General features: G+C 43.2%; 1 protein-coding gene across 10 annotated transcripts in view; it reads right to left on the reverse strand.

Moving 5' to 3' along the window:
• The window catches only part of msi2b (musashi RNA-binding protein 2b), a 158,973-nt gene that overhangs the window by 116,867 nt on the left and 21,263 nt on the right, over positions 1-20,843 (reverse strand). For all 10 annotated transcript variants that reach the window (XM_059001223.1, XM_059001221.1, XM_059001219.1 and 7 more), the window contains exon 6: positions 5,623-5,719. In XM_059001223.1, the coding sequence (XP_058857206.1) occupies positions 5,623-5,719 (97 nt within the window). The remainder of the gene's footprint in view (positions 1-5,622; positions 5,720-20,843) is intronic.

Raw genomic sequence — 20,843 nt, forward strand, 5'->3', positions numbered from 1 at the left:
ATCACTAAGACTGGAGTGCAGGCCCCCGGTTTGAAAATAATCGGACTGCTGAAAGAGTTTCAAGGGGAAAGCAATTAGCTGCTGCACAGATCTGTGTACCTGCTGCGCGGATTTAAAGACCGCTTTGGTCACCCAAAAACGCACGAGGTAAACTGCAATTATTTATGATGAATTTACTACGAATTCAAGGCATTCGCTTCGATTACCTTTTTCTTCCTGGAGAAAAGAATGCACTCCTGCAATAATCATATAATGCACACAATATGCACATAACGCAATTAGCATAGTTACATGTGGAGAGTTTTATTTTAAGTGTTGAACTCTAATTCACTGTTGCTCAGTTTATTATGTTGATAGGTAAACACACAGGCCAGTTTGTGCCGGGTGTGCCTGCTCAGTTCAGAGTAGAGGTTTTGTTTTATACGATTAAATAAGCACACTCCCTCTGATCAGCAGTGAGCGAGCGCTGGGAGAATATTTTCCAGTTCAGTGTGCAGTGAACAACCTCCAGACCATATCGATGGGTTTTACAACAAGCACTCCCCAGAATGCAAAACAGGTCCTGAGAATCACTCATTTACACATTAAACACAGAACCATTGATTCCATCTAGGACTGTCAAGTGAAGATTGCTTTACTTGGAAGGTAAAACAAACAAAAATACACAGCATTGCAAATCGCTTTGTTACAATGGACAAGAGGAGGACCGATACTAGATGCTCAGCTGGCAGGTGCTTACCGATTCATAACGAACTGCCTCACAGTGCTGACACTAGAGGCCTCTCTAGAGAAGAGACCGAGCTGTAGGTCTGTTTCACTAGAGAGACAGTGTGCTGCTGACTCCCTTACCTGACCTACTGTCCTTCCTTCTAAACTTACATTGTCTTCAGATACGAGACACAGTATTTGAACAGCAGTCCTGGCTGGACAGTAACTAAATAACCATCCCCCCCCCCCCCCCCCCCAACAACAATAACACGACACAGTCCGATCTCCTAAACTATGAGATCACTAGCACTACTGACAGAAGGGTGAGACAAGCTGTCTCTCGCCGTATTTGCCAAGACAAAATGAATTGTGTTTTTAATCCAGAGCTCGGGGCTGCCTCCTTTCACTCGCCGGCACCAGCCTGGGCTGCAATTTCAAGAGGGGGTTTTGTTTTTTCAGAATCCCGTTGAAAACGCACACAGAGTTTGCCCAGGTGAACTTCAAAAACAGAGGACTAATCCCGTGGCTAGGAAGAATGAAAGGGTGAAGGAACGGGTTAACCTGCAGGTCGACGGCTCATCTCACAACATTCACATTGCAAAACAATGTAATCCATTGTAACCGGGTTCAAGTGAGTCAGAAGGAATTCTAGAGGGCAGTGTAACAAAGGAGAAATCCCCATCAGGTCCCTGGGGTGGAATTCCAACATTAAAAGGGTCGGTTTTTTACCATACTGGTTACCTTTTAAATGTTTGATGCATTTCAGAAAATACTCTGTGGACGCAGTATAAAGCAATTGCGGGAACATATGCAGTACTAATAAACGTGATTTATGTAGTACAGAGCTAAACACAAGCATGCATTTCCATAAAGGTTTAATTTACAAGGGGAGTCCTGGAAACCAATAAAAAAAATACAATTGCAATGCATAAAAAACAATTACAATGTACAAACAGCACGCTAAAAATATGAACCCTTTACTGTGCTGCTTGTACACCAATTGTTTTTTAAAAACATTGAAATTGTGTTGGTTTTTTTTGTTTGTTTGTTTTTTTACTGCTTTCCAGGACCCCTTGTAAAAGAGGCTTCGGTCTCAATGGGTAAATCGCCTGGTTAAATAAATCAATACATCAAATAGGAAGACTTCAGTTTATTACTACATCGCAGTACTTGTTAACCAACAAGATTAAACGAAAAGGACAGCGCCCCCAGCAGCTGTTGTTGGGCTATGGCAGGTTGCCCCTTATTTGATTTACTGGTGTAAAAAAGGCTGAGGGATGCGTTGGCATGAAAAGGCGCTATATAAAATGAATTTGCTTGACTGATAATGTTGGCAGCCCACCAGGTATGCTAAATGAACTAATAACGGAGTCGCCGCTACGAAACCGGCACTTTTAAATTTACAGATCCTCACTCCAAAAGGCATTGCACAACATTAAAGCAGAAACGCATTTGAATGATGTGGTGTAAGAGCACATGAGGAGGTCTGCGAGCACACTCTTTAAAACACACTCTCTCATTCAAATAGCCTTCATGTGTGCCTGATTTGAATGAAGACGTAGAAATTAAAAAAAAAAAAAACAACGACTTTAACCTGTCAGGGTTTCCTGTTGTCATCAGCGTATACCTTAACAAAATTTCTAATTTGCTTTTTGAGCTGGAACAGGCATCACTTACAACCCCCTACTGCTGCAAGTTCAATGAACATGTCTGTTTGGCTCGCAGAAGGACACAGTAAAGGAGTAAACTATCTGGGGGTTTGCTTTCTGATTCCCTCACATTTTTCTAAACGCATGGAGTTGCAGCTTTTAGGGGGATCGCTGTCCTCGTCTGACTTGACCAAAGAGCAGGTCCTAGAGGCAGAAAGGGGTTAAGCACCTTCTGAAACAACAAGCTTCTGGCGCCCGACCAGAGGGACATGGGAACCAGGGCAGGGGAGGTATAAAGGCTTGATTGTAGAGGCCCACTGGGTTGGAAAAGGCTCGTAGGCCTAATGAAACAAAACTCTGGCAGGGGCGTCGCAATAAAGGCTCGGGTCGAATAGAAAGGAGGGCAGCGAACAAAAGAGAGCAGAGTTGTGTCAGCTTAGCTAAATAAGCTCACTTTGTTGTGAGGCACCGTCAAAGCCGATTAGAATAAACCAATGACTAAGCATAAACCTTCCAAACTAATTACACAGTGCACCCTGTTTACAGATGGAGGAGAATGTTTTTTGGTTTTTTTTGTAATGCTGTTTTCACCAAAGGATTGGGGCTACTTTTATTTCAAGGGCTCCAGCAAAGAAAGATAAACCCATTAAAAAGAGGTTTTCATTTTGTTTTCGTGGACGATAAACCCACAACAGACTGAACAGAGGCACCTTGAATAGACATCCATGTGAATCCGGTGACCCCAGAGAGCAGGCATTCTCGTTTGCACTGCATATATCATTTAGAATGTTCTTTACATCTCAGTACAGGTCTCAGGGCTACCATCCTCTCACTTTAAGAGCACTGTCTCGTACATTCTTCTTACACAGGGACAGAAATCATTTCAATTTCACCCATTCCAGGTTTTACTACCAGCCTGATTAGCCACAGTGTGCAGGGTAATAACAAGCTCAGGTGTGTCTCATTAAACTCATCGTAAAACCAGAAATGGATCCGACTGCTGCCAGTGTCAAAGAGTTTAAAAAGCAAATAAAACCGAATTCAATTTATTATTATTATTTTAATTATTATTATCGTAACCGTGAAAGAGTTAACCCCTTTGGTTTAATCTATTCAGATACAGGCTACAATAGCTATTGACTGATATATCGCTAGTACTTGGCTCAGCTAATACAGACTAAAGTATGATATTTACATGCAAGACCACACATTCTCAAGGTTTTAAATTTGAAGAAACGTGATTTCTGAACCCATCGTAAACGTGTTTTATTGCAGTAATGTTTTGGTCAGCATTTTTGTTGAAAAGTGTTTAAGACAATCAGCATGGTGACAAACCGAGAGGACAAAAAAAAACACACAAAACACAAACCAAAAAAACGACAAAGGCTTTAGCTAGAGAGAGAGAGAGAGAGGGAGAGAGAGAGAGAGAGAGAGAGAGAGAGAGAGAGAGAGAGAGAGAGAGAGAGAGAGAGAAACACAAGACAAAATAGAGGATTATATTCAATTCCTTGCCATCGGCCTTTTGCTCAGTTGGAAATCAGGAAAAGATTGGATCCTGTGGAGTCTAAAACCCGGAGATGTGAAAAAAACCAGCAAGGTGACTTAGCAATCACAAACCATTTCACTTCAAGCCCCAAGTTCACATCAAACCAGGAGCAGTAAGTGAAACCACCAGCAACGCTGCTTTCCAGCCTTCAGCCCAGTTCCCAAGTTAGTGCTCTTTGATTTCCTCATTCCACAATTAATACGTTTACAGGCACAAGGAAACAATCCCTTTGTAAATCGATTATTTTGAAATCGTAAAACAAACAAACAACAAAATGGGGCTCGGAAGAATCCAGGAGTCTGACCCGATGCACTTGAACCCCTCAGCTCGAGACTGAGCGACACGCAGGATTTCAAACAGGTAGCTTGAATCCCATTCGATTGCACACGTCAGTGGGACGAACGTCACAATATACTGTGACCTTTAAACCCTGCTTCTCCACCTGCTCCCGTCAGACAGCAGTGCCCATACAGGAGTGCATTTAGCTGAAAGTTACTTAGGGACAAATGAACCGATATTGCACACATGCACACACGCACGCACGCACGCACACACGTGCACATATTAAGATTGCATTAAACAAACTGCTTGAGTAACTCCATGTGACACTTCCACAGTCATATCTGAAGCACACATGTAGGGTAAATGAACTGCTGAAAGGAGCACAGATCTCACACTGAGGTCTGCAAATGAAACTCCCAGGTGGTGCTATAATACAAAAAGCACAAAAAGAAGAAAAAAAAAACAGGGCTGTATGCAAACCAAGTACCGGTAAGGAAATAAAACTGTAAATCATGATTCATTCTTACTCAAGCAGCTGACAAGACACAAGCAAAAACACAACAGAAAAAAAAAAAATCCCAGTGCTATTTTTAATACTTTCATTTTCAGAGAACACAGACACACTTTAGGACTGATTTAGAAAGCCTGTTTAAAATGCACAGGAAGCCGATATGCTCTTTCATCATCTCATCTGATTAAACAGAGAGCGGTTCATCTGCCCTCCTATGATGACCGTCTATTAGCCTGTGCTGTGTCACTGAAGGCCCACGAATACAGTTTCACCCCCAGAGCCAGGACTAATTCCTTAATCATTTCTTCAAGGCATGTTATGATCATTTCCATGCTTTTCTTCAGGGTCATGGTGAATGGTTTCATTATTCAACTCTGTTTTAGGAGCAAGCCAAGCTTGCAACGGATACCAAGAAGCCCAGTTGGAAATTATTAACATCTATACACAACCAACTGGCCCAGGAAGACTGAAGATCAAAAGGAACCCTCCATTCATGCTATCTAGCCCACCGCTTTACTGATCAGGCTTCCTGAACTGCGGGTGTTTCTAAGCTACTGAACCCTGGAGAGGTTCAAACTGACTGACCTCCACCTGCCTTGTCTGGTGAAACAAACCAACCACAAACAGGCAGTAAAAACCAATGCACTCCCCGCGGGGCACCCCCCCCCCCCCCCAGCCAAAGCCATCAACTTGGCACGACCAGGATTCGAAGCAAGCCCCAGGTGGCATGACTCAGCCTGCGCTCGACACAGATTAACAGCTAATCAGAGCAGTAAGAGAGAATACATTTCACAACTACTCTAAAGCAACCCTAAACAGTTTGCCAGATGTCAAGAGGAGACAATATTATACAAAACGTAACCCCTTCCACCAGTCCCCCTGAAGCCATCCCATCTCAAATTCCCTTACCCAACATCATTTCAGACCTACCTTCCCAAACTGCTCGAAGTATTGCTTCACATCTTCCACTACTGTGTTTGCAGATAATCCGCCTACAAATATTTTCTTTGTTCTTGTGACCATCTGGAGGGAACAGAAAGAAAGAAATAAGCAACAAAAAAAGGTGCAGTTTAAACTTCATAAATCAGGCTTTTACAAGTCATAACAAAAAAAAAAAAACAACCAAAACACAAACACGTCAGGACCTACAGACACAGAGAGGATGTCATTCGCCTTACACAGTGGAGAGGAATTTATATGCAGATAAAAGGTGATTAAGTTTGAATTGGCCATACAGTAGATGAATAGAAAACAGGATGCTGCTTATTCAATGCATCCATCCCATTGCTCAACCAAGATGTCAGGTCCCTGAGTACACCATGAGACGAGTGAGGTTTCTACTGACCAGAGGTTATGAAAGATCTCATTACAGCCCCAACCCATACCCAGCCTTGTGCAGTAAACCAGCGAGCCAACGTGAGGCTCACAGACAGCATCAAAGCAATCCCTTCTGCTCTGCATAACATTTTCCAATCTTCAAACCCACACACAAAACACAGACTTCATTACCGATCCAAAGCTGCCCGGTAATACATTTGGGATGAGCCGCTTCGTGTTTACCATGAAAACACAGACACACCCGGAAAGAAAACTCTTGTTAATTTTTCAGACAACAATTAACTTGTCTGCCACACGCAGTGCATTAAGCCTCGATTGATCTGCAAAGAGAAATGCAGCAGACATCAAGAACAGGCAGTCACAGACAGAGCTGCCAGAACGCAGTCACAAGTCTGTATGCACGGCCCACACAACTGTCTCCAGTCGTGTAGGTAAATAACATGCCTGGTGAGCTCACACGAAGTGCAAGGAGATCAAATACGCACCAACGGATGACTGTTTTGTTAAGAGGACAAACATATGAAACAGGGGAGGGGGAGAAAGTATTCATACTTATTATCAATCGCATGAATTAATCACGCAAGAGCCATTTGGTGGAATAGAAGTACCTCCTGTAAGAGACACACCCTCTGTATCACAATGTGTGTGTGTGTGTGTGTGTGAAATATCACGATCCGTCCATATGATACACTAGCGTTTCCTTGGTGAATGTTCACACCATATACACGACTGACTCAACCTACTCTCAAGACACTGGGCAGGTTGCTTTTCTTTCAAAGGTTTTAACAAAACCACGATTGCATTTTTCCAGTTACGGAATTCCCCCGGAAGTATTGCTACCTTTATGTACAGGGGTGGAAATAAGGCTCCAATTGCCCAGCGGTTTGATCCATTCCTGGTTTTACGACAAGTTTAAAAATCAGGACGCACCCGAGCTTGTAGCCAATCAAGCTCATACTTAAATGGAATGTGTGAAACTGCTATGCAACAGGAGTCTCTTTTCCATCCCATAATGTACAACATCAGGTGTTGATCGTTTGTGTGTCTGCTGTTGTTTGGGTTCATGTCAAATTACCGAATTTAGTTTCACTCAAGAGATTTACCATGAATACCAAATAACCCCCCCCCCCCCCCCCAGCCTCATATCCTCTCCTCTCATCCCCTGGCTGAACTATCCTTCCTCCCCCTCCACTCACGCTAGCAGACTCATCCTGTTAAGAGATGCCACTCATGCCACTCAATAAGCTCCTTAGAATCCAGCCTCGGGCCCCTTCTGAACAAGGTCAGCCACGAAGCAAGTAAATATCAGTCTATCCATTTAATTTAAAACATATCTAATGCACAAAGAAAAGCACTGCTTCATCCCTGTCTCCAGCAAGTCAAAAAACACTTATGAGAGATTTTACAAAAATAAAATACATGCTTCCGATTTGCTTTAACTCCGCTATGTTGTAAATTAAAAAGGTGGATCTATGCCATGGCTTTCTCCCCTACTGTATTTGCACGTGTGCTCGAACTGATTTGCGTAGAAAACCCCGGCGATGCTTACATGCCACGCTGGAGCTCCTGCAATCTCACAAGGGAATCAGAGCTTGTGGATGGCAGCGGACGATAGCTATACATCAGCATCGCTCCCATTCATCACCGTCGACCTCTAATAGAAATACGAGCTGGTGCAACGTCAGTCTTCATCTCCCAGCCACGCTAACATTCTTCTACAGCTGTTTCTTCAGCTTCCCCTCCATAAATAATCAGACTGTCTTCCCGTGCTGATGCATTCCGAAGTCCAGAGCCTCTCCTGATAAACTTGTCTGCTGGGAGTTTCTATGTCTGCCTTTATACTTTCCGACAGTACAGCCCTACAGCTGATGGAATTTCTAGCTCTCCTGAAAATAGAGGGATTGCTTTATCCCTTTTTCTGCATGGTGACAAGAGCAGCAAACTGTGGCCGCTGTTGAAGTGGACCCTGGACAGCTTCCCAGGTATCCAGTCTCAAATACAGTAGATTTTAATGGAGATTGTAGTGCTTCACCATCTCCGAAGAGAAAGAGTCCGGTCTAGGATTCTTGCATGTTTGTGAAGCTGCTATCCCGAACCTACAGATCGATAGGCTGGAGAACTCCAGTCTTAACTGCACATCTTAGTACCACCAAAATGCATCACACTCAATTAAAATAAAGAAATAAAACAGAACATACATTTTTATCCTGCTAGTCCTTTTTCACGTGTACCTTTGCACATTCCATTAGCACTAGAACATAAGGAATTTTGATAGAGTTCTCCAGAGACAAGCAATTACACATCTCAACTACTTGTCAATAAAAATAAATTAATAAATTAATGAATTAATGAGACAAACTGAAAACCCATCCCCATCTGTCAGGGTCACAAAATTACAAAAATATAAATTCAGCCAGGAAACCAATGCAGTGATCGTCGCAAACGAGCAAAGTAAAAACTGCTACTCCTGCAGTCACTATTAATCAGCAGCTCTTAATTTGTGGTTGTTAAAATTAAAGTAATTTTGTATTCATGCATTCATTCATTGTTTGTGTAAATGGCCATTACAAAGAATAAAGTGAAGGAAAGCAAAGGAGTGGTTTATTTATAGGACGGATCTGCTGCTGCTGCTGCTCGTGTTTTTGCCTCGTCATCCATCACGGAGTGTGCTTGATAATTCCTGACATGTCGTGTAGCTTCTCCCCCCCTGCTTAGACAGCTGTCAGTGAAAGATACTGCTATGTGATTTCTGAAATGGGCAGAGTTCTTAGGTCTAGGTTCTGATAAACAGAAACGAGAGAGAGAGAAAAAAAGAAAGAAATCTCCAGAAAAACTTCAGATGGAGGTATTTCATATTCCATGAGTTAGAAGTGGAATAAATAAACACACAGACATCTAGAAAATGTACCATCCTGTCCCTCCCAGGCAATCAAAACACAATTCCTAGATGCCACAGGCAAACGCAGAACCAATTCTCAGAAAGAGGGGTGGCAACACGTGAAAATGTAATTTTTTGTAGAGCAGCAAATTCCTTCTGACAGAACACTGAAACGGTCGCATTGTTCAGGGAAACTCCAGCTAAAAATCATTCTATACAAAACTCTCCTGCGCCCGCATCTCAGAACTGACCTTACTGTGAAATGAGGCGGTCTGGCTAGATGTACCGCAGTGAGAACAGAACAGTTTGGTGAATCACATGTTGTACTGTACTTCTTAAAGCAGTCATCATAGTGGTCTTGATTAATACACACAGTACCTGAATCCAGCACTGCGGCCTGGGTCAGGTTTCAGGTCTGCTGAAGGATATGAATTTAAATACAAACATACATGCAGCTGTTCCAGCCTTCAGTGTATTGCTATTCTACCACCATCCAAAGGAAGAAGATGATTCTGGGTGTTTGCTAAATCATTTTCAATCTTGATTAACAGCCCAGGCTTTGACCCTTGTTTTGCAATGCAAATCCAGCCATTCCGTCCTTGAGAAAATCTTACCAGCTGTGGTTTCCATCTCTGCATCGGCTAGTCATTTATTTTACTGAATTCACATTGCAAAAAAAAAATCGCATCATTAGAAGAGCGTTCTACTCTGCGAACTTGAGACTCAGATATGGTAATTGTACGGTTTTGTTACACAGCTAAACTTCAATCAGATTTTTAAGAGGCTCTGCTTACTGTAGAGCTGCATAGCAATGCGTCTGGTGGAGTAACACCATGGAAATATTCTCTTCAGTCTCTTTTAATAAGTTATTTAAATAGATGCAGATATTTTCATTAATATAAATCACACTCTGTTATTCGCAATGTTTGAGTCCACTAATAAATTCAAGATCATTTCACATGGACACGTCTATATTCTGCGATTTTTTCACATTCGGGTTTCATTATAAAGCCGAGGAAACACGAAGCCACTTTTTCAGGAACAGCGGCTTGAAACCCGGGTTCAAGGAGACCCACTTTTCCCCTGGTGTGCCTTGCAGTCTCCTGAAACAACGTTCCAAGCCATAAAGGGGCTTTGTGTTCCCTCAGCTCAAGACTTCATACAGTAGACAGACAGTGCCAATTTACATAAAAAACATACACTCTCCTGTGACAGGCAGTTTTTATTTATTTATTTATTTATTTTACGTACTTAATGATTTTGAACGCTCGATAATTAAAGCAAGATAATGTAGCTTGAAATATTAAATCAAAAAGCCACAGCTGATTAAAGGAGATCAGGTTGTGGTTCTTTAAACAAGCAATTCCATTCTGTTTACACATCTTCCGATTGTAACAGCAGCTGCTGCAAGCAAACCACATTTCACTTCTATTACTGCAATGCATGTGTGTCACCAACGTGATTGACAGGAAACAGAGCATGCCGCACTCCTTTCACAGCAGCTAAATTTAGCTGCAGTGTTCCAATTTGTACGTATTTGCAAAGCAGAAAATTAATGCAGTCATTTGAATGTGTTTCCAAGGCTAGTCAACAAAACACACACAGAGCTGCGTCTACACCTAACCGTGATTGACAGCCATAACACTGACTGGCGGTGAGAGTTGATTAGATGATTAGCTGATTAGCTGACTAGCTGATTGGTTGCATTGATACCCAACTTCAAAAACAGAGCATTCAGGGAATTACTTCTCATACAAATCAGCTCTGCTGGGGGGCAGACCTCAAAACGGGCCATCGCCACCGCTTGAAAAAAAAAAAAAAAAGACCTTCTCAATTCATATTCTCACTAGTTTCTCATTTTGAAAATGTATTCGGCCAAGACACTATGACACTCACTTCCTGTGTGCAGAAGGTATTAGGATCCCAGATCAGCATCACACGCCAAAACCCTGTTTGAGGTACGGTCTCAACCCCAGGTACAGGTATAGAACCAAGGCACCTTGGATAAGCAACTAAAAGAATCTCCTAGAAGGACCAGACCAGATGCTGCTGTTGCAAATTCCCAAAACGAACAAGCGAGAGAACTGCCATGCACTTTAATGCTCGCAGACAGACCGGACAGAATGTCACCACGGTTCTTGTGCAAGGACTGGCTACAGAGCAATGGAGTTTTATTCATGCTTAGCCCCGCATCTTGACCCCTTCGGATTATGTCACGTTGAGCGACCCATCAAACCGCGACCTCGGCCTCCCAAAAGCTGCCGCGATATTGTGCCTGTCTCAGCATTTTGCCAAGAGACAATGTTTGGGAGAAATGATGTCACGGTCGTTCAATGTCACACGGTGGGAGGGGGCCGTGAGGGGGCAACGTCATGCAGAAAATCCACAGCTACTTTTCCGTATTAAAAGGTTAAGCTGTGGAATACACCATAAGTGCCGCTCTGCTTGCTTTGAATTTTTATGAGGTCTCAAACAACGTGACATTAGAATATAACAGTGTGTATCTAATGTAACATGCTTACATCATGGAAGGAGGAGGGTGGAAAGAATCCTAGTGGCCCAATTCACACAAGAGGAGTTAAACAGAGGCTTTAATTGAGAACAATTAGAATGAGAAGATGAAGAGCCAAGAAAAGACTCATTGCAAATAACAGCTGGCAGGCCAGAGCACTTGAGCACAAGATTACACTCTCCGTTTGCACAAGGCCAGCTAACAACAGCAGTCACAAAGGTACAGTGCATAGATCCTTTGTCAAACAGCAGTCAAAAGGAAAATGAGATTCTCGCTCTCACAATGATGCAGCTTGCAAACCAGTCAGCCCTAGCAAGTTAAAGATGTCTATCTGCATTCTTTTTTTTTTTTTGTATTAAACTATGTTAAGCGAATGCTCTTTTTATTTTTTATATTATTATTATTTAAAAGCCTGTTATTCAGACCAACCATGGCGACAGCCCAATGTAAAAAAAACACTCCCTGGTTTCCTTCCCTGGAGAGGCGAGGAGACAGACACAGGCAGAAGTATTGGTAACAGATCCCCCAATTATCTTCCATACCTTCCGGGGGCGGGTATCTTGAAAATGAAAACCTTGTTTAAGCTTTTTCTTTCTTTTGTGATGTGCACTTCCGTTGAGCAATCGCTGGTACCACCCTGGCACGATATCTAGCAGACAGCTGTTCTTTCAGGCTGGCTTGGAAATGTAACAATACTGGAAGAGACTGCCAGGTTAGGTCTTTCACAGGCTCCGATTGCACAGACCAATACTAGGGTTTGACTGAACACTTAGAAGAACTGGAGAGGCTGAATGCTGTGCCTTCAAGCACAGGGATTACTTATCCAAATCAAGAACAGTAATAAATGTAGTGGCTGCAAACTACAATACAATGCAACTTCAATAGCACGGCTTCATCACACAGCAAAGCAGCACACCTGGAGAGCATGCCGAGGGGAGCCCACTAGCACCAGAAAGAGGGATGGGAACCAGAAACATGCGTTTCAAATCTATAAAACAAAAGAGAACATGAAGATGCGCCCCTCAAAACACCACTGAAAAATTAATGTATGCTAATTAAACACTTGCTCCAGGCAAAACTGGGAAACTTTAGCTGGGGAGTAACGAGCACTTAACATATTACCAATGCTATTACGCTGCCAGCACTATACATTTATAAAATGATTGGATCTTTTTCTCTTTTAAACAGGGCATTTGATTCACTTCATTCATCCCGCTGGTAACTGTTTAAAATAGGGCACCAATCCATGTGAATTCCTAAAGCACTGCACGGGACAAATCACCCCAAACACCTGAGCGTTTCTGTTCATCTCCTAACGAATACTCTTCTCGTACCCATCTTATGACGACACACGTCACATCTGAAAATACAACCAATATTCAAAAGCAGTTCAGTGCAATACCACATGAATAACCGCTCTGTTCTATTAAAATGAATATGGATTTTGCAGGGTCCATTAAATAATATTTTCACAACCCATTTATCACAACACACACACACACACACACACTGACAGACACACACACCTTTTAATTGATTGTGGTTAGGATTTCTTTAACAAACTCCCAGTTTTCAGTTGCTATTGATTAGATGATCAGAAGGATGATGTCAGATATTCGATACAAGCTCCATACAATATACCCGGTTTGCAGCTAAAGCAGCCTCTCCACTGATCAATGATAAACAGGTCAGTAATCTATACGCCTGATTCTTCTGCTCACTGAACAAGAGCCTTGTCTTTGTGGCCTGATCCATACTGATGATTAGAATTGACTAAAGCGATATAAATAGACGGATAGATGCACTAGTGGGCTGCTCTCCACCAGACATGAGATACGTACTGCGGACAACCCAAAAAAAAACAACGCTTCTTTGTCACTTATTAACACCTCACAATGGTGTCCGTTCAACTGATCGTTATTTTGTCAGTTCTAAGATCATTTGTAAACCCCCGCCAAGGCCATGTAACAACAACCAACAGCTTAATAGTGCAGTGGAGGGCTTAAAAAACAGTCAGTGTTGAGATCTGTGCAACCGAATTGTGTGTTAGTCGCTTACTGCGAAATGATTGCATTTCCACATATTCGTTATTAGGAGGAGAAGGTGACTTTTAAAAACACTGGCCTCATTTTCATCCTGGGTGGCTAGGGAGGAGTGCCCACCTCGGGGATTAATTTGCAATTATGACAATAGCTCTTACACAGAAAGAGTCTGCACTAACTGCAGGCTGCTGCTGCTGCTGCTTTTGCTTTTAAAAAAATCGCGCAAAAGGCAAAGGGAGAGATGGCCAGCGAAAAGCGGCATCTATAGTTTTCAAGACTGCATAGCGGGGGAAGGCGCAGTTAGCTTCCAGGAGCTATGACACAGCGGCACATCCGTCAGTTTCAATGAGACGGACTCTCTTACCAAAACATGATAGTTAAGAGACGAGCCCACAGACAGCTCTGCATGTACTGATGACAAGACCCGAGCTTCTTACCTATGCGTTGTGGCTAATTAAGCTGATAAAGCAAATCTGTGAATAGGTTAAACTGCTGTGCTGTGGGCTGAATTCTGTTGCATAATGTATGCTGAGCCTATGGAAGTGCGTGTCATGTTTAAATTTTTTTTTAAAGTCCTGCATTGTTCTGTCACATAGCGCTTCCTACACTGCACAGAGATTCATGTCCCTGTCCGTGTCTCATGATAAATCTGAAAACTGATTAAATTCCGTCATTTTTGTTTTACGACTTAAGCCGCGCGCTCATTTGCAGCTAGACCATGGCACTTAATTATGCTTCAACCGCCAAGCCGCAGCCCAATAATTACCCTCTGTTCATTTTAAGATGATCAAATTACACCCATTACAAGATCAAATGTAATCAAAAAGAAAGATGAAGCAAAAAAAAAAAAAAAAACACATGCATACATAAAACAACGGAAAACAAAAGGGCAACAAGTCCAAGGTTGGGTTACGCTATTTCAATGCGTCTCTCCCTCATTCAAATCAAATGATATCTCTCTCTCTCTTTAGCCCGTTCCCACCTCTCTCTAGGACAGCTTCCTGCCAGGACCTGTAACAACACTGTGAGAGTGCTACACTGTTCTAGAACATTCAATACAATGTAAGAGAACACTGAAACACCCACCCACCCCAGTCTTCTATAGAAGTGAATAAAAGCCGCTGCTCTGCCAAACAGGATCTATCAGAGAGAGGTTCTTCTGTTCACTCGCCTTTGAGATTGCACAGTACTTGTGGCTACCAAGACCTCAACCGGGCAAATACAAGAGGAGAGAAAGAAAGAAAGCATGCAAGCAAGCTCTAGGAGTACTTCAGAAGGAGGCATTTCATAGGCATGATTTTAAAAATCAAATAAAAACACATTTTAGTTTTCTAGAAAACGTACCATCCTGTCTCCCTCAGCCAATCAAAACACCATTCCTGCAAACTCAGTTGCAATTCTCAAAATGAGGGACGGCAACAAAAAAATTCAACCCACAGCTTTTCAATTATTAGGCAGCCCATAAATGCTTAGTTGTGGTTCTGCGGTAAAGAATGTTTTGTTCTCAATAAACTGGTCTAAAACCACACAGCCTGTATTTACCGCCCACCAATCCAAAAATGTTTTTAAAAATATTTAAAACGACATTCAACTAGTGACCACGTTTGCCTTGAGGTCCCAGAAGCCAGTGGCCATTCCAGTATTACACAATGCCATCCCCTCAACAAACACAAACACATTTCATGAAGGCTGGTGGTCAAGAGGTTTATTGTGTGTGTGCGCAGGACTTGCTAACACAAACACCCCTCTGTGTCATTGTGTGGGGAGTGCTGTATATATAAAACTCACCCCCCCCACAAACGTCATTTTGCTGCTCTCAGACCGGCCTTCAACAAACACACATTTCATGACCGCCATCCGAGGTAAACAAGCACTGTGTGTTCAGCCCTTGTTTATTTAATTTTATCCATCTAATTTCATTTCTCATTAAATGGTTTTTGGGAATCCACAAGGGATGCCCTCACAGGCCTCTGAGCTCAGTCTGCCACGGCCCAGACACGGAGTCTGGAGGCTCATAGGGCAGAGACTGAAGCTCTCTGGAAAAAGTGACACACAGAAACGAGGGGGAGAGAGAGAGAGAGAGAGAGAGAGAGAGAGAGAGAGAGAGAGAGAGAGGAGAGAGAGAGAGAGATGCTCTGACATATCACTGGACCAGAGGGCATTTCACCCTATTAAAATCAGCAGGATGATTCCCATCCAATCATGAAGCGCAAGGGGGGGCAAGGGGGGGGGCGTCACATTGCCTCTGACAGTCCCAGGGTGGGGGATGCTTCTCCTCATCGCGCAACAGCGAACCCTGCTGGCCAGACAGAGAGCACATTCAGAGTGGATAAGAGGCAGGGCTGGTCTCTGTTCTCCGGGATCGGTAGCCCGCCCGCCTCTGCTCTGGGCTGCTCGGTGTAAAAGCGATTCTGGCTTCAAGCTCATGAGATCGGAGGCCGCTCACACGCCCTCAGAACGTCCGTGCTGTGTGAGGACTCGCTGCGGTGAGGAGAAAAAAAAAAAATGATTGGACGTTCCTAATTGGGGGGGAAAACACCAAACAACCCAGGTTCTACATTCTAGTTGATACGGCTTGTCCTATCTGGGGAGGAGACCTTTTTTGTTCAGCATAAACACCAATGCCCTTATTCTCTCTAGCGTGCGAATCAGGTGAAAGGAGGGCTCCTGGGATCTAAACCATGTTCCACACAGCACAGTTTCGATGGAGACCAGAAGCCTTTGGGACATCTCCCCTAGCAAGCACACACAAACAAAGGTAGAAATCAGAGGAGTACCTTGTATTGCCTTTAGCCTAAAATACATGCATCATTCCAGACGGGCAAACAAGAACAACAAAAAAACTTCCTGAATCTGCCACGTCTGCAACCCACAGCAGGTATCGTGCCGATTATTTACAGTGTGGAGCTAATTGTTAGTTACGAGGGTCGCACGAATCACAACAACACCTACAGTGCTACTGCAATATCCAGAATCCAAATATAAAGAGAGAGATAATGTAAACACACACACGGCAGGTGAAAGTGATTGAAAGACTGTGGTGCAGGTCTGCACAGAAACGGTGCTCTCAGAGCAAGATGAAGAGTTCTGCAAGGGGTCGTGTTACAGGTGCAGCCTAACGGGAGAGGAAGCTTGATTAATCCACAACACCGTGCGATGGGTTCATTAACCTACCAAGGAGAGGCCTGCCGGAACCTCTTAGCTTTCTCCAGTTGTTTTTCCATTTAAGAAAAAAAAAAAAAAAGTGGTTTTCTGGCTTTGCAGTAAACCTGTTTTTAAAAGAATCTACCACAAAAGATAAACAAATGTTTTCAAAATGAGCTGACGTTACAGACCAGAAATAAAACTTGCCTTATGTACCGTATATACAGTAGCTACACATTATATATATATGTATCTGGTCAAATTAAAAACAGTAGTGAAAAATGCATGAGGATGCAATGAGCACAGCCTATATTTATTTGCTTCCACCAGCATTCCTGTCTAAACTTGCAGGATACTTCCTTTCGGCAGCTGAAGAATTTCAAGACACTCAGAGTCACCTAAGCCAGCAGGCATCACTTCCAACCATTTTTGACAGTTTGGCTATTTTCATGAGAAGTTATTGGAAAAACACAGACTCTTGCCTGACTTTAATCCTCAGACCCATGCTCCTGCGTATTCAGTGACATTTTCAAACTACTTCTCTAGTAGCAGCTTTTTTTTTTGTTATTAAGGTAACAGTATATTTAGTTTGGAGAACTTTGGAGTGTTGGACAAAGCTGGGATTGGATTGCAGTTCGAGGAATTCCATGGAAAGTTCAGGAGGTGTGCGCACTCAGCCTGCAACAGCTCCAAAACAAACTGCTGTGCAAAACGCAGCAGCACAGCCTGCCCACCCCCGGACAGCTCCCCGCTGCACGCTGTCTTTAGTAATAAAGAAAGGCATTCTATGAATGGCTCCTGATGTCACCAGAGAAACCACTCGGTAATTAAAGAGATGTTTTCCTAGCTGCTAACCCGCCCCCAATTAAAAGACGTCCGTGGGCTCCGGAGTTCACCCTGGCTTCCTGGGCAGCTTTGCAAGTGCAAAGCAATCTGTCAGCTCTGGAGGTGTTGCCTCAGCTTGTTCAAGCAGCGGAGTCGAAGGGGCAGGAGTTGAATGCGCTTCAGTTACACATTGAGAAGTGGGATGCACAGAGTTAGAGATTTATTTCTTAATGTAGCGTTCATGAAAAGGTGATAGACAGTGGCACTCCTACAGTCAGGCTAGCTAGCTAGCTAGCTAGGGCCACTCAACCCCCCTGCTATTCCTGCCTGGGTCACTCAAACAGAGATTGACAATCGTGCTGAAACCATGGGATGCCGTTCAGCTTCACACACACACAGAAGTGCAACGTAGATCTATAACTTCCACATTACCTTTAGATCAGCTATAAAACGTGTGTGTTATGACTTGTCAGCAGTACACACATTTTACACTCTCAATGATCGGTTCCTTTGAAAAATGGTTTGGGCCCATCAGAAAATGTGTCAGTTGATCATTTTTCGGACCCTGAAGGCAAAATCATTTAAAAAAACAGAAACGTCCTTGAAAGAACAGAGAGTTTTGATTGGCTAAGAGTGACAGCATGACTTACAATGATATTAACAAGACTAATACACACACATGCACACACTTATTAGGAGGCTGAGTGATCTGAACAGCGGACCTAAGGCAACATGTAAAACACTTTATCATCAAGCATTTCAACAGCATACGTGTCTAACAGCTTCCACTGGCCAGGCTGAAAGGTCATCCCATTGTCATTTAGTACTATTGACGTTATCTTCATTTCTCATCGAGTGACTGCAGCCTGCATTAGCGTTTAAAAGGTTTGCAATGAGCGATCTGATCGAGATTTAAAATGTCAGTGACAAAAACGGCCGCACTGATAAATGTCTTCATGCAAAAAAAATAAAAAATAAAAAAGAAGAAGAAGGTGTGAGCAAGCAAGGAAATCTGCTGCGTCAAACCAGCCAATTCATTACCTTTTCAAACCCAATGATAACAAGATCCCTTCTGCAACGTCAACCTGGCCCAGTTGGCTCGCAACAGCACATCTGCGTCTATATTAGCGATCCGAACAACTGCAGAGCTTATCCCTCCAAAACGTCTAACCCTGAGCTCACGTCGTCGTGTTTGTAGTGTGTGGAGTTAATGTGTGGGTCTACAAAATCACCCCTAGGGAAATCCCAAATGAGTTAATAAGAGTCAAAAGAGCAGCGGTACTTCGATCCTCCAGTCATGTGTTCCACCGGGGCAAAAATGATTTTGGATTACTATTTGTTTATTTAGCAGGATTGCTTTGCAAATAATCACATTCAGGATATAGACGTCTGTGGAGTTTCTACAGCGTTTGCTCCAGATCATCAAGGGGTCGAATAAGAAGAGAACCCTAAGTGAGTTAGAACAGGGTGCTTGGCTAATCGGCCTGCGTTCAGGTTAAGAATGCTGCTTCAGTGAGCCGTATCCCTTTCCCTGCCTTGTTTTTAGCAGTCAGGCCAGACTGAGACAGCCTGGTAGGATGCCAAGAGGCTGTGTCAGTCAGAGCAAATGCGTCTGTACCACGTGACACTGAACAAACGATTCAGGAAGATCACATGAACGAGGGCCAGAGGGAAGCTGTTCAAAAATCAGGACATGTTAGAAAACATTTCTTCCTGTTACCTGGGATTATCTACTGGGAAGAAAAAAAAGGTTTACTGGAACCAGTTCAGCACAGATCATGCATGGTATGACTGCTGTTGCTGGGATACTGACTGAGGAATCTATGCCAAACTGATCATTCAACTGGATTTCAACTGTAGCCGCTTTACCCAGTTTAAAATATCCCAACACAGAAAACAAAGCAATTTGCAAGTCAGGCTCCCATGGGGAAGTATTTATCCCCACTCCAGCTTGTAGGGAAAGCATGCGAGAGACTGGTAGTGTGAGAGTTCTCCAAGCCTCGACAAACCCAGACAGCTCCATTACTGCAGCATGACCCCAGAACTGTGGACCTGTGCCTCCAGGACAGACATTTATCACAACAAACAACAAACCAGTGAGCTCCCACTAGATCCTGCATACTGAGCAACGCGACTGCAGGAGAGGACAGAAAAAAAACCTCACGCTGCAGGCAACTCCAATATAAATGTTAATTGAGTTCAACGAAAAAAAAACAAAAAACACAGTCGCACTTCTGGAATCTTGTATGGCGTTGGGTCCAAGACAACATGCTCCTTATAAATACGGAGCAGGAGTTGTGAAGTGAATGAATCCCCAATAGTTTCTCCTATAAAGTAATGCAAACAAAGAGGCTTTGACGGCCTTATTGAGTTTCTATCACATTCAGTTTTGTGCGCCTCGGGGAAGGTGGAGGAAGGGTCAGGCTGCAGCAGCAGCAGCAGCAGCATCCCCCTCCCAGGACTGCACTGCAAAGACAGCCCTGAGCTTGCTAAAGTAAAGAGCCTTTCTTATCAGATAAACACATAAATACATTAGAAAGACCAACAAAAACTGCTTGAATTATAGGGAGGTGCAGTCAATTGAATTTTTTTTTTTTTAATCTTCTGCGTTGACCCTGTCGATGATGACGCTGGTACTAAAGTCCCGTTTTAGTTCTGTTTGTGTTTTTTTTTTTTTTTTTGTAGTCTGTACAATTGTATATAGTCAATAAGAAAGTGCGTATTTCATAGTTCAAAGAGTGAAAAACCACAGAACGCGCTATTGACCGCTATTACCGCACGTCACAGATCAGGTAATACTATGAAAAAGACAGAGGTCTCAAGTTTACATGTTGCACGCAGACTGACTGCAACCACCACCTCGTCCCTTCAGCTTGCAATAGGTTCCTTCCTGTGGTGCATTGTTTAGGAATTGCCCTGAACTTTGGGACACACCCTAGTGCGGTTCTCCTGCGACAATGCAAGGTATTTTATATCCTTAAACCATCTTTGCAAAGCACAGTGTGAGCGTGCACGATTTCAACTCTCTTTGTACCAACACAGCAGCTGCAGCTCAGTTCTAACTTGTTCAAAAGGAAGCAACAAACCTTTGAACAAATAACACAGCACGGGGCAGCAGATCTGTTCTCTTACTTCGTTTGCTGCTTCCGTTTAAATACTTACAGTACACCCATGCATTTTTAACAAGGCATCATTAAAGGATTTAAATAAACAACTTCTTAAGCAGCTTCCGGAATCCAGCGAGACAGGAAAATTTCTTAAAAGCTGTCTGGCTTGCTGTACCGCCATTCAACGAGGCACAGTATCCTCCTCAAATCTAAAGCTGGTGCCCTTTGCTTCAGGTCTCCGATGCTCCAGCCAGATTCCAGGTACAGCACCGAATGCCTCGTGCATGCCTGGTTTAATTCT

Source organism: Acipenser ruthenus, chromosome 26, assembly GCF_902713425.1.
Source record: "Acipenser ruthenus chromosome 26, fAciRut3.2 maternal haplotype, whole genome shotgun sequence".
NCBI classification, from domain to species: Eukaryota; Metazoa; Chordata; class Actinopteri; order Acipenseriformes; family Acipenseridae; genus Acipenser; species Acipenser ruthenus.